This window comes from Vulpes lagopus, chromosome 18 (assembly GCF_018345385.1).
Source record: "Vulpes lagopus strain Blue_001 chromosome 18, ASM1834538v1, whole genome shotgun sequence".
NCBI lineage: Eukaryota > Metazoa > Chordata > Mammalia > Carnivora > Canidae > Vulpes > Vulpes lagopus.
The window spans coordinates 42801774-42814862 of record NC_054841.1 but is presented as its reverse complement, the minus strand read 5'-3'; the positions used below and the strand labels follow the sequence as shown (position 1 = coordinate 42814862).

General features: G+C 43.9%; 2 protein-coding genes across 3 annotated transcripts in view; both read right to left on the bottom strand.

The window, feature by feature from the left end:
* Positions 1-6430, bottom strand: part of KAT14 (lysine acetyltransferase 14) — a 34817-nt gene extending 28387 nt beyond the window's left edge. For both annotated transcript variants that reach the window (XM_041732923.1, XM_041732924.1), the window contains exons 1-2: positions 6172-6430; positions 4104-4222 (exon numbers count right to left, since the gene is read on the bottom strand). In XM_041732923.1, the coding sequence (XP_041588857.1) occupies positions 4104-4222; positions 6172-6430 (378 nt within the window). The remainder of the gene's footprint in view (positions 1-4103; positions 4223-6171) is intronic.
* Positions 6431-6741: 311 nt separating this feature from the next.
* LOC121478096 (protein PET117 homolog, mitochondrial) lies at positions 6742-10255 on the bottom strand. The gene is made up of 2 exons (XM_041732925.1): positions 10022-10255; positions 6742-6891 (listed from the first exon to the last, which is right to left on the bottom strand). The coding sequence occupies exons 1-2, from the start codon at positions 10115-10117 to the stop codon at positions 6742-6744; spliced, it is 246 nt and encodes an 81-aa protein (XP_041588859.1). The 5' UTR covers positions 10118-10255.
* Between the last annotated feature and the right edge of the window lie 2834 nt (positions 10256-13089).

Here is a 13089-nt window from a genome sequence, read left to right as displayed (position 1 = left end):
GAATTGGGAAGCGTTTTCTAGAAACATAAGTTAACACATGTTCACTGTAAAAGACTTCAATAATGAGAGAAGAACCAAGAAGAAGGTAAAAATCACTTTAGATATACCTTCAAGAAACAATCACTTCGGGTAGCCTGGGTGGCTCAGCGGTTTAGTGCCGCCTTCAGTCCAGGGCCTGATCCTGGAGACCCGGGATCGAGTACCCCATCAGGCTCCCCACATGGAGCCTGCTTCTCCCTCTGCCTGTGTCTCTGCCTCTGTATCTCTCATGAATAAATAAATAAAATCTTAAAAAAAAAAAAAAAAAAGAAAGAATGAATCACTTCTGACATATTTAATTACTATCTTTTCAGGAATTTCTTCTTACATCTATATGCAATTCTTTTTTTAAGATTTTATTTATTTATTCATGAGAGACAGAGAGAGAGAGAGAGAGAGAGAGAGAGAGAGGCAGAGACACAGGCAGAGGGAGTAGCAGGCCCCACACAGGGAGCCCGATGCGGGACTCTATCCCGGGCCCCCAGGATTACAACCCAGGCTGAAGGCAGCGCTAAACCACTGAGCCACCGGGGCTGCCCACAATTTTGAATTACATTATGTCATGTAGATGGACAAAACTATATCACCTATTCAAAACTACGTTTCAACCGAATAAAAACAATGATTGATTTGGGGCCCCTGAAATCACAAAGGGGACAGAGAATCCATGAAAAAGAATCTAACTTGATTCCTCTTTCCAGAAGGAGGATTCTGAAAGTGTAAGGGGGCTAGTAAGCTGCAACTCAGGCTCCCCAGTACCTATACACACAGCTTAAGAACCCTGATGGACCTCTGACTCCGAGGGCCTGGTAATGCTAACACTTCCAGTAATTTCACTCCTTAGACTCAGGAATCCTGCAGATGGCCCACCAAACAATCCCATCAACGGAGTTTTCAAGTTCTTCCATGCACTTTAGTAACAGGTTCGTATCAGCCAACAAACATCTTCCTTAAAACAGGTATTGTCCATAGGGACTTACTACTTAACAGATACTGAATTTCAGCTTGGGAAGATAAAAATGTTCTGGAAATGGATAGCGGTGATGGTTGCAAAACAACATGAATGTACATAATGCCACTGAATTAAATGCTTAAAAATAGATAAAATGGGAGTGCCTGGGTGGCTCAATCAGCTAAGCATCTGCCTTCGGCTCAGGTCATGATTGCAGGGTCCTGGAATAGAGTCCCATGTTGGGTTCCTTGCTCCATGGGGAGCCTACTTCTCCCTCTGCCTCTGCCTACTGCTCCCCCTACTTGTGCTGGGTCATATAAATAAAAAAAATCTTAAAAAAAAAATAGATAAAATGGTAAACTCATGTTATTTATATTTTACCACAACTTAAAACAGTTACTATTCAAGAAATACTTTAAGGACAGACTGAAATGAGCTGCTTCTGCCTACTCCCAGACCCCTAGAGTACGGGAAGACACATGTATTCACAGCTAATCTCAGGGGTAGAAACATTGTCTGCTACTTTATTTTGTATGTTTGAAATATCTCATGACTTTAAAAAGTGGAAATTCACATATTTACTTGAAAATAACTTTTTCTGTAATGACTTAATATTTATGAGCAAACTGCAAACTCAATATATGAAAGACCTGGTTTTCCTCCTCTCCTGGAATCTATAATCTTAAAGAAATGAATTCTACTTCAGTCTTCTGCTCTCATACTTTGTTTTTTTACCAGCCCAATCCCATCAGTAACAGTGTATCCCCAGGGCTGCTGAGCCCAGGGCTGACACAGCCTCAGTAGCTACTTCACAAGTCCCTACTGGAAAACACCTAGAAAAAGGAGTACAGATCATGGTACATTCTTCACCTGCCATGTAAGAATAAGTGTCCAAGATGAGAATGTAACAAGTACCCTATCTTTCCCAAACACAGGATAGAGTTCCTCCTGAATTTCCAACTGTTGTTCACATGTCACTAAGGTGGAAAGGACACAAAGAAAGGGCATGGAAGAAAGTTCAGGAGACCAGACCTATTTACAAATGGTATTTTGTGATCAAATATGCATTTCCATTTATTACTTTGATAAATCAACAAATACAAAATTTAAGATTTAAAAAGACAGAAAACCCACATCCCAGTACACCGTTTGCTGACATCAATAGACTAACCAAAAGCATCTGATTTTTCTTTCAGCTCTTTCTTGAGGCTGGCTTTTTTAGGTGCAACTAGAAATATGGTCAGTAGTTTACCAAGAACCAGATGTGTCTGATCTACCACTTCATCATACCAGGGTATTATCTCCCATCAATCTGTCTTCTGGTAATGAAAACATAATTTTCAAGCGATGTTGGCCTAATTAAATATACAAACTAAACCAACATTACATCTTCTGAGCAATATAACCAAAAGCCAGTTTTCAAAAGAACTTCCACAGACAGAAAACTCATATTCTTGCAAGTGAACGATACATATTTGCTATTTTTCCATTTTACAGCTTTTTGAGAAGCTCCTTGCAGATCAAAAGCAAATGTGCCATGGGTATATGCCTCAGAATAATCTGTTAATATCAATCTGACCTTGCCTAGAAATAATATCCCACATACATGATGGTAAAAACATCACATTTATAAAATTTGAGACTATATCCTCAGTACAAACTTCCCTTCATTTTCTACTTGCATATTTTCAACTAAGTCAAAAAATCCTCCCTAAATTCACCCCTGACAGATTTCATTAGCACATCTCCCAGTGAAGCACTGATAATTGAGATAACAGTCAAAGCTGCTACAGCAACTGCAGTTTATAAGGAATATCTTAAGTGGCTAAGATCATTTCATCTAATCTCTCTTCCTCATTACCCTGTTTATTTCCTTCATGGCAAAAAAAAGTGCTATGGGTAATTAACGTGTTTATTTGTCTGCTTATTGTCTAAAATAAATGCTTAGAAGGCCAGCTACCTAGCTGCTTCACTCAGCACAGCAGTTTCCAGGCCTAAGCAGCACCGGGTTTGTTGTAGGCACTATTTGTTAAAGTGAATAAACATAAATACTGAGAAAGTAACGTATAATTCGTTCATTTTTAGAACTTACTGTTGACATTGGTACCCTGTTATAGACATAGTAATTAAGGAAAAAAAAAATTAAGGCAATCTGGGGATCACAAAAAAGCTATCGTTCAGGCTATAGTTGGGTTGGATTAGGGTGCTGGTACTAGAGATGGTTAAAAGGTGGACAAAGGTATACCTCAAACAAAAAATATTCAAGGATATCAGAAAGGGAGACAGAACATGAGAGACTCCTAACTCTGAGAAACGAACTAGGGGTGGTGGAAGGGGAGGTGGGCAGGGGGTGGGGGTGACTGGGTGACGGGCACTGAGGGGGGCACTTGATGGGATGAGCACTGGGTGTTATTCTATATGTAGGCAAATTGAACACCAATAAAAAATAAATTAAAAAATATATACATATATATATTCAAGGGCAGCCTGGGTGGCTCAGCGGTTTAGCACTGCTTTCGGTCAAGGGCTGATCCTGGAAACCCGGAATCGAGTCCCACGTTGGGCTCCCTGCATGAAGCCTGCTTCTCCCTCTGCCTGTGTCTCTGCCTCTGTCTCTCATGAATAAGTAAAATCTTAAAAAAAAAAAAAAAAAATCACACATGTCTGGGTTTAAATACAGAAAATCTGGATTTATGTCAGTTTCTGCAATTGAGCCACATTATACCTCCCAAAACTATTTCTAATGTGGCAATTTTATATTTTTTAAATGGTTTTATTGTTCTAAACATGGCTGCCAGAAACATGTGGACCTCCTTTTCAATTCCAATAAAATCATTTGGTATTATATATAAATGAAATTCTGTGTCTGAGGTTTTCAAGAATCTCAAACCTAATTCACTAAGTTAGCATTGAGTATTTTTACAAAGAAGTCCTTTCTCCATGTACCTGAAGTGTCTAACTTCATTACACTGTCATTGTGAAATAAACAGCTCAACGACCCCAAAACAGCTCAAGAGCCTAGAAGTAAGCTCCTCATTCTCTGAATATTCATTGCACTAAATTCTTTGGGGGATCGAATGCATGAATTTGAGGGGAAAAGCTTTTTACTCACTTGCTGCCACGTGAGCTTCAGCCTTTCATACTGCTCCTTGCCATCTTCCGAGCAATCTGAACAAGTGAACCTAAAAAAATTATCACCCTTAAGGTAACTGAGCTGTTCCCTCAGCTGACCTACGAGAAAAACAAAAAGGCACATCATAGGTTTATCTACAGCAGTATTTATCAGTTTATCAACCAGATTTTCCACACTTTCCATGTTTTTCTTCTTTTTCAGCCAACCCATGATAGCAGGATAAGAACAGGGAAGGCAGAAGAAAAGGTTTCTATTTTTCTAACATAGTGTATGCCTGTTGAGATCGTGGTTCCCTAATTTTAAGGAGAAAGATACTGGAAAAGCAAGTTTTTATTCCTGTCATTGGATTTTCCAACTGTTAACATTCCTGACTCCTATGGATGTCTTTATACATTCTTTCAAGCAGTATCTATGTGCCCACTGCATGGCAGGCACTGGTGCAGGAACTGGAATACGAAAGCCTGCTCTTGGCATTTTATAAATTCTAAGGGCCACAGATGAGAAAATAGGTCATCAGAATAGCACAATGGTTCTCCATCCTCACTGTGCATCAGAATCACCCAGGGAGTGTTTTTTTGTTTTGTTTTGTTTTTAAATGCCTGGGCCTATCCCACACAGAATGAATCAATCTCTGAAAGCGGAGTCTGAGTCTCTGCATTTTTTGTTCCCCAGGTGATGTTGATGCTCTGGGAGACAGGACAACCTCTGGAACAGAATGTGGTGTGGGCTTAGGGAAACGAGAGGGCACACAGAAGGAAGACCCAAACCATGCTGGGAAGATGGGAGAGCTAGAAAAAGTGGGGTCTACAGGAAACCTGAAGGATGACTAGAATTGGCCAGGTGAAGAGGGGTGCCTGTGTGTATGGCAGGGAGGCCACAGGGGCTGGAGAGACACATATTCCAGAGAAGACATTAAGAGATGCTAAGATCTTAGGATAAGAAAAGAGTTGTTTGTGGAGAATTAAAAGCTTACTCTAATACAAAGTTCTGGTTGTGTGGGGATAGGACACCACAGAGAGAAGCTAAAGAAGTTAGCAGGGAGACAACTGTGAAGGACAGTTTAAAATACATCCTTAGAGGACAAGGGGAATGTCACTGAGATCTTCAGGCAGGTGGATGAATCAATAATCAGAAACTGCTCAGAAACAAACACTAGCTAATGCATAGCAAGTTCTAGAAGGTTTCCTATGACAATGTTAATTTATTATTAGTAACTTAATCTGAATAGTTAAATTCATGTTAGACACATTTCCACGTACCAGAAAATTACCCCCTTCATATCAGCATGTGCATACATATGTATATGTATATGTGTGTATGTATATGTACATACATATACATACATACACAGAAATTTCTCTGACCAGTTACAAACTCTATTACACAAAGAATTCTTCTGGTACATATGTCTTTACTAGTCTCTGCCTAATGGGAAAATCCTGTTTTGGTAAGACTCATGATGGCTGGCAAAGCATGCTCCTTGAGAGCCAAGAAGCTGGCAGATGCAAAGATTAAGCTGAAAGAGTGTTATCAGGGGAATGTGTGTGTATGTATCTCTTGCCAGCAGATCGAGGAGGCCGGCAAGTGGAAAACAAGAATGGTCCCAGAAAAAAGAGCACAAAATACTTTTAATCTGCTAACTCTGACTTCAGCATATAACAATAGTTTTCCATGGGAGTTAAATATTACCAGAGTAACTTGAACTTTAATTCTATACTGGGCCTATTATTTGGTCCCAAATCCATAACATGATCTTGTTAGAACAATGTGGCTAATTCTTTAAATAACGCAGAATTTCCAATTTTCTGATTTTTATTGGATTGCCATCAAAAATGTTAATTTAACATGAGAGGTTGATAGTAATTTTTATTAATACAAATGTTATCTACGTTTTATATAAATCTGTCATTAGCCAACTAAACTGATGATAAATATAATAATTATCTTTTTATTTAGGTCCATTTTACATTCATGTTTTGTTCACAGGTTAAAAAAACAAACCTTCACGTAGTAATTGACAAATCATAGGAATTAAGAAGCTCCTTACTGGCCGGTATCCATTTCTGGCACTTGTCACAGAAGTAGGACAGCTGCTCCTCCATCCACGACACATCTCCTTCATCACTGTTGAGGGAATCCCCACTCTGATCATGAGACAAGTCCACTGAAGCCTGGTCCTCCGATTCCACGATCAGGAGAGTCTCCCCCTCCACCTCCCCCTCCTCCAGCCCTTCTGAGGTAGATGTTCTGGTGGCTTCATCATCATGCCGGCTTATCAAACTACTCAGGTGGATGTTACTATCCATCCCTTCCTCTCACAGGTTCCAAGGTACTTTTCACTAATAATCCTAAACTCTAGACACCAAGCTTACAAAGGGGCTTCTATCAGGATCACACAAACTGACAGAAATTCTTCAGAAGAGTGTCTGCCTGATTTACTGAGAAGGGACTTTTAAAGCAATAATTTAGAATATATGATCCACTGTCCTTTTCTTTGGCCAAGCTTGAAAGGACTGTGACCAAAGCAAACTTGGAAGGCCTCACTAAGCTATTCTCCATCCGCAGCGGCACAACCACACTCAACACTGTCCCATTAATATGTGACATTCATTTCAAGTCATGTTTTTTGAGATCCTTTTGCCAATAACATCTTCTCTCTTTCTGCTTCAAGTTGCTCAGTCAAAATAATCTGTTCTCCCAAAAGACGAATGTTTTCTTTTTTCCGATTTTGTCTCTCAATGTCTCTGATCACTCCATCGTGAAGCCTCTAAAAACATAAGAAACAGATTTTAGTAACACCCTAAACAGGTGGTTCCCATCCTTGTGCCATTCAATCGGAATAACAGTGCTACCAAAAACCATGAAAACTTTCAGACTCCAAATGCCCAATTACTATTTCAACTTTCTGTATAAACATAAAATGTAATAAACCACCAGATTAATTTGGTAGTGTGTTCCACCAGTAGAAATGATTTCTTACATTTTAAGAAATTCCTGAACTAGACATTCAGTATAGAATTTAATGGGAAATAACATTAATTTAAAAAGAAAAAAACTGCTCCTGTGTTGAACTTTAAAAGTTTAATTGGTATTCTAGGTTTTAAAAGACCTGGTGAGATTTACTATAGTAACTCTATGAACTACTTTCCTGTCATCAATTATTGTAGCTGAATAATAAAACATCAAAGAAAGAAAAAGAAAAGATTACAGAAACTTAGGATACAAGAAAGGAAAGATCTTGGCTTCTTCTAGTGTGTAAAGAGAAGTAGTAAAAAATTATACAGAATTACTAACCAATTATATAACGGAGAGAGATGGAAAAAAATACAATGCGACTGGCAGAGGAAAAAATAAAGACCTATCAGTGATACTTTGATAAGCACTAAAGACTGGTAAAAAAAATTCCAGAACATGGACCTAGCGCCTAAGGTGAGACTTTTCAAAGCAAAAACCCAGTCATTACTAATAACTACCATTTTATAGTCTTTTAGGTCACAAACTAATGTCTTTAACAGTGGTCTTGTGAGGTAGAATTAATGAGAGTGGGGTCCAGGGCCTGGGTTTTCGTTTTTTTGTTTTAAATTATTAGGCCTATTTAAAAAAACTCACAGAATACCTACTTGCCAGACGTCCTTCAGACCTAGAGTTTCGTTCATTATTATGGAGGAGTTGGGGAATTTAAGCGTGCTGGAACAGACAACACAACCAAAAATCAACTTTTTGGAACACCGCTCCTTGGCTACATGTGCAAAGACATTTGCCTCCTCCCTCTCCAGTTCTTGGGTCCTGCCCCCCAAAAGCGCAGGCCATCCGCTGTAATCATTCTTTCCATACCTGCCTCTGAGATCCTACCCTTCCTTTCTCAGACTCCAGCATATAGTTTAGGAACCTGCTTTCCTGCCACCATTTGCTATCTTCCTCCAAGTTTTAATATACGCTGATTGCCTGTGACTTCCCCTTAACCGCCTTACTAACCACCAAGAAGACCTCTTCACCATTACTCATGTACTACTCGTTTCACAGGGTTCCTGTAAGGATCAATGTCGGTGCCTGGTACGTAGTAGGCAGTCAAAAAAAATGAGAGAGGGATCCCTGAGTGGCGCAGCGGTTTGGCGCCTGCCTTTGGCCCAGGGCGCGATCCTGGAGATCCGGGATTGAATCCCACGTCAGGCTCCCGGTGCATGGAGCCTGCTTCTCCCTCTGCCTGTGTCTCTGCCTCTCTCTCTCCTTCTCTCTGTGTGTGACTATCATAAATAAATAAAAATTTAAAAAAAAAATGAGAGAAAACTATGGTCATTATTTTATTTCTTGTTTCCTTGAACCTTCCAACACACCCACCATGTCAATCATTTGTTTTACTCCTTCCCAGGCTAGAGAGAAAGTCCACAGTGAACGAATGACCAGACGTAAAATAAACACAGGTTATTCTGGTCAATCGTTTCTTCATCTAACTTCCAAATATCTTAATCTTTCTGTTCTTCCACTCTCTAGCATAGTGATACTCAGCTCTGGCTGCATGTCAGAATTCTCTAGGTAGCTTTTAAAACATACCTAAGCCTCCCCCCATTCCATCTCCAAGAGATTCTGATTTAAAAGATCTGGAGAAGGTTATGTCGTAAAAACTTCCCAGGAACATGAGAGGCACAGCTAGTTCAGAACCAAGCTCTTACCCACGCTACCCATACTCTGAAAATTCCTGCCTTCTCTGACCTCAGCGCTACATTGGACACACCATTCTCTGCTCCATCTCAAATTTCTTTTGATAACCCTCATTTCCTTTCACTTCTTAGAAGAGGACTCTCCTGCCTCTACTCCAAAAGCTACCCCCCAGAAGTCATACTTTATTCCCAAATCTCTAACCTCTTTCATGCTGTCATCATTCACCTCAATATCCCCTCCCCAAAATTCTTACACCATCACACCTTTCTCGGATTTCCAGACTTCGAAGGAGGACAAAGACCTCATCTGCTTCCTCTCTGTACACTAAGCACAGTGCCCAGCTCGGTGCAAGAAAAGACCGTTTACTAGTGATTCACCCGGTTCATTACTTTCACCCTTGGCAAACTAGGCTCGACCCTAACAGACTAGGCGCCGGCCTAGGTGCCTGTGCTCAGTCAGCGCTCAGCTCTGCTGTGAATCACTTACGGACTCAGGAAGGCCGGTCCTTATCTTTGCTTCCCAACGTGCCTAGTGTGGTGCCCGACACACAGAGATCGGTCATTAAACACCTGCCAGCCAGAGTAAAGAAAATATGAACTGAGACACAGGATGGACGGTCAGTCTACCCATCAGGAAGCCACGGCTATTTCCAGAAGGAAGGGTACGGAAAAAAGAAAATACGGAGGCTGGCACCTCTAGTTCCCAGAACAGGATTTCCATAGCAAACTGCTCCTTAAAACACCGAGGGCGGGGGGGGAGGGGGGCGGGAATCCACCAAATTACCTTGGGCAAAGGCACGGAAAGTGCATGCGGGAGGCCTCGTTAATCCTGGGATAAAATCTCACTGGCACGGAAACACATTAGGATGGCGCCTCAACCTCGGGGCTGCGGCTGGGGCGAAGCCGACCGCCGGCTGAGGGAACCCACGCAAACCCCTTCCCCGCCCCGACTCCGCAGCGGCCCGGAGGAGACGCCGGAGATCCGCGCCGCTGCAGGCTGGCGGGGACGCGGCCGCCGACCACCTCGCGCGCGCGCCTCAGCGGGAGCCAGGAGGCGGCGGCGGGGGGCGCCGGGGCTCCGGGCGCGGGCCAGGACGCGGCGGCCCGGCCGCAGTCGCGGGCGCGGGAGGGAGAGACGAAGAGCGGCGGAGAAGCACGCGGAGACAGACCCGAGGGCCCGAGACCGCCGTCGCCGCCGCACCGCGCGGGCCCCGGAAGAGGCGGTCACGTGACACCGACCTGCCGGTCCAGCCGCTGCTTCAGATGCACGCCGGCCACGGTGGCCGCCGTCAGCACCACCGAGAGGCCCAGCACCGCCTTCGAGCTCCTCGACATCCCCGCGCCCGCCGCTGCGGCGTCCTCCTCCCCGCCGGGGGCCCGCGGCCGTGGCCGAGCTAGTCTCCGCGGGTGCGGGTCAGGCTCGACCGCTCGAGCGCAGAGCCCCGGCCGCCCGGGGCGCCGCCGACGTGCCAGGCGCGAGCAATCGAGAGCCGAGCGGCGTCTGCTCCGCGGACAGCCTGCCTGCGGGTGCGGCCCTGGGACGGCACGGGGAGCCGCTTCCCCTCCCCCCTGCCTCCGCCCCCGGCGCGCGCGGACCCGCCCCCTCTGGGCGCGACGCTGACCCGCCGGGGCCTTAGCTCCACGGCAGCCTCGTCGCCGCTTTGGCGGGGCTGGCGCCACCGGAGGGTGTAGTTTTTGCTTGAAGATTCATAATAAAAGGCTGTAGGAACGGCCACCCGATTTCCTCGTGGTGCTGTGGGCTGGCCGATCAGTCTCTGATTTTCCTTGAAACCTTCCTTAAAAGCCTTCCGGCTAGAGAGCATACGAACCGGCCACAACCGGCCACGACGCCTCTGCCTCTCGCCGGGAGCGCGTGTCGTCTTCGGGGTCCCCGGAGCAGCTCCGGTGCCTCGGCCCCTGCGCCAGCCCGACGGGGTTCCGGGTTCCCACGTTTCTCCGGAAAATGAATGAATGAATGAATGAATGAATGATAGGATGCGTCATTTTCACTTTTCCTTGTGGTAGAAAGAAGTGTGGCCTTCCAGAAACTGAAGTGTCCGGCAGAGCAGCCAATGAAGTGTTGGGATGAGTGGGATCTTCCCTCTGGAATCCACGCGCGGCAGGCTGCTCCCCTGGGCGCGACCGCGGCGGTGTGAGGGCCGTGAGGGCCGCGGCTGGCTTGGCTCCCCCGAGGGCTTCTCCGTCCTTCATTTCTGTGGGGCTTTGCTATTCCAGGTTCTGTTACTTCGACGTAAATGGCACGAGGGGATGATCACTTTTAAGAGCGGTAATGAAACAAAGAAATGTGAATACTCTTTTCAAATCACATTTTGTCCATGTCATTTTTCTCAGCCAGAGAAAGGTGTGCCATTGAGTGGGAAACCTGGGCTCCTGCCTTAATAGACCATGGACTTGGAGGCACTTTAATCCAAGTATATTTGTGTACTTCCAAATAGAAGAAAAACAAAACAAACTACGTTGGACTGCTTTTTACTTGTGATGGACTCCAGGTATTTTTCTCTGTAAGCCAGTGAGCCTTCAGCAGACCTGCATGGCCTTAGAATTTGTCAGAGTTAGACGGCCTTCCCTTCTGTGTGACTAATTTTTCGATTTGTCTTCTTGAAGTGTGGTTTTATTCTACTTTTAAAAATCATTTATAATGTTAACAGTGTCAACACGTGGGTTATCTGTTTAATTATTTATGAACCTCAGCAGGATATTGTGTGTGATCATTGTCACACAAATGACTGGGATGTGAGAAAATGACTGCAGAGTCCTATATCCAAAAATCACAACAACAAAAAAAGACAGGAAAAGTAGGCAAGTAGCAGTAGTTATGGACTACATGTTTGTGCCCCCTGCTGAAACTCTTAGGTTGAAATCCTAACCCCCTAGTGGGGTGGTATAGGAGATGGGGCTTTTGGGAGGTAGTTAGGTTTAGATAAGGTCATAAAGGTAGAGCCCGCAGAATGGATTAACGTCCTTATAAGAAGAGCAAGAGACTAGAGCTTGCTCTCCACCGTATGAAGACATAGCGAGAAGATGGCCATCTGTGAACCAGGACGGGCCCTCCCTGGAGCCCACCCAGGCTGGCACCCTGATCTCAGACTTCCCAGCCTCCATAATGACAATTTTCTGTTGTTTAAGCTATGCAGTCTTCGGTATTTTTGTTACAGCAACCCAAGCTAAAACAGCAACGAACTGTTCCCCAAAGTCAAGTATCGGTGTGGAATCCTGCTCCAGAGTCGGTATCATCTAACACACAAGATTCAAGACCCAGTTTTCTGTCAGAACCTTCTAGCAACTCTCCTCCAGGAGCCAGGTACTTAGTGGTCTTGAATTCCTCGCTTTCTTTTTCTCGGTGGTAAACTAGATGGAAGAGTCCTGCTTAACCATCAGAGAATCTCAGCAAGAGGTGCTCCTGAAATAATCACAGAGGTAAGGAGGGGCAGAGCTCCTACGACAAGTGAGAGGGCGTAAAATTGAGACCCACGGACCCACCGGGAGGGTTAAAGAAAATCACTTCGTAATGTTGAAGGACACTTAGGACATCAATGTGCTGTGTGCATTTCAAAGCTGTTTATCCCTTTCTCAGCATCTCCATTCCCCCCATTCTACTCTCTCTTCTGTGACTTTAACTTTTGTAGGTTCCACATAGAAGTGAGATCATATGGTATTTGTCTTTCTGTGTCTGGCTTATTTCACTTAGCATAAGACCCTCCAGGTTCATCCATGTTGTTGAAAATGGATTCCGCCCCCCAAAAAAAGAAAAGAAAAAAAGAAAATGGATTTCCCTCTTTTTCATGGCAGAATAATATTCCTGTGTGTGTGTGAGAGAGAGAGAACGGCATACTCCTTATCCATTCATCTGTCAGTGGTCACAGTGTTAACATATCTTGGCTATTTTGAGGAATGTTGCAACTAACATGGGAGTACAGATAGCTCCTCAAAATTCTGATTTTATTTCCTATGGATGTATACCCCAGAAGTGCAACTGCTGAATCAAATGGTAGTTCTATTTTTAATTTCTCGAGGAATCTGCATACTGTTTTTCATAATGGCTGTACCACTTTATATTCCTACCAACAGTGTGCAAGGGTTCCCTTTACTCCACATCCTCACCATTGCCAATACTTGTTACTTCTTGTCTTTCTGATGACAGCCACTCTAACAGGTGTGAGGCGATACCCCTTTGTGGTTATAATTTGTGTTTTCCTGACAATTAGTGATGTCGAGAACCTTTTCGTCTACCTATTGGCCGTTTCAGTTATAAGACAAATGAGTTCTAGGGACCTTAAAGTACAGCA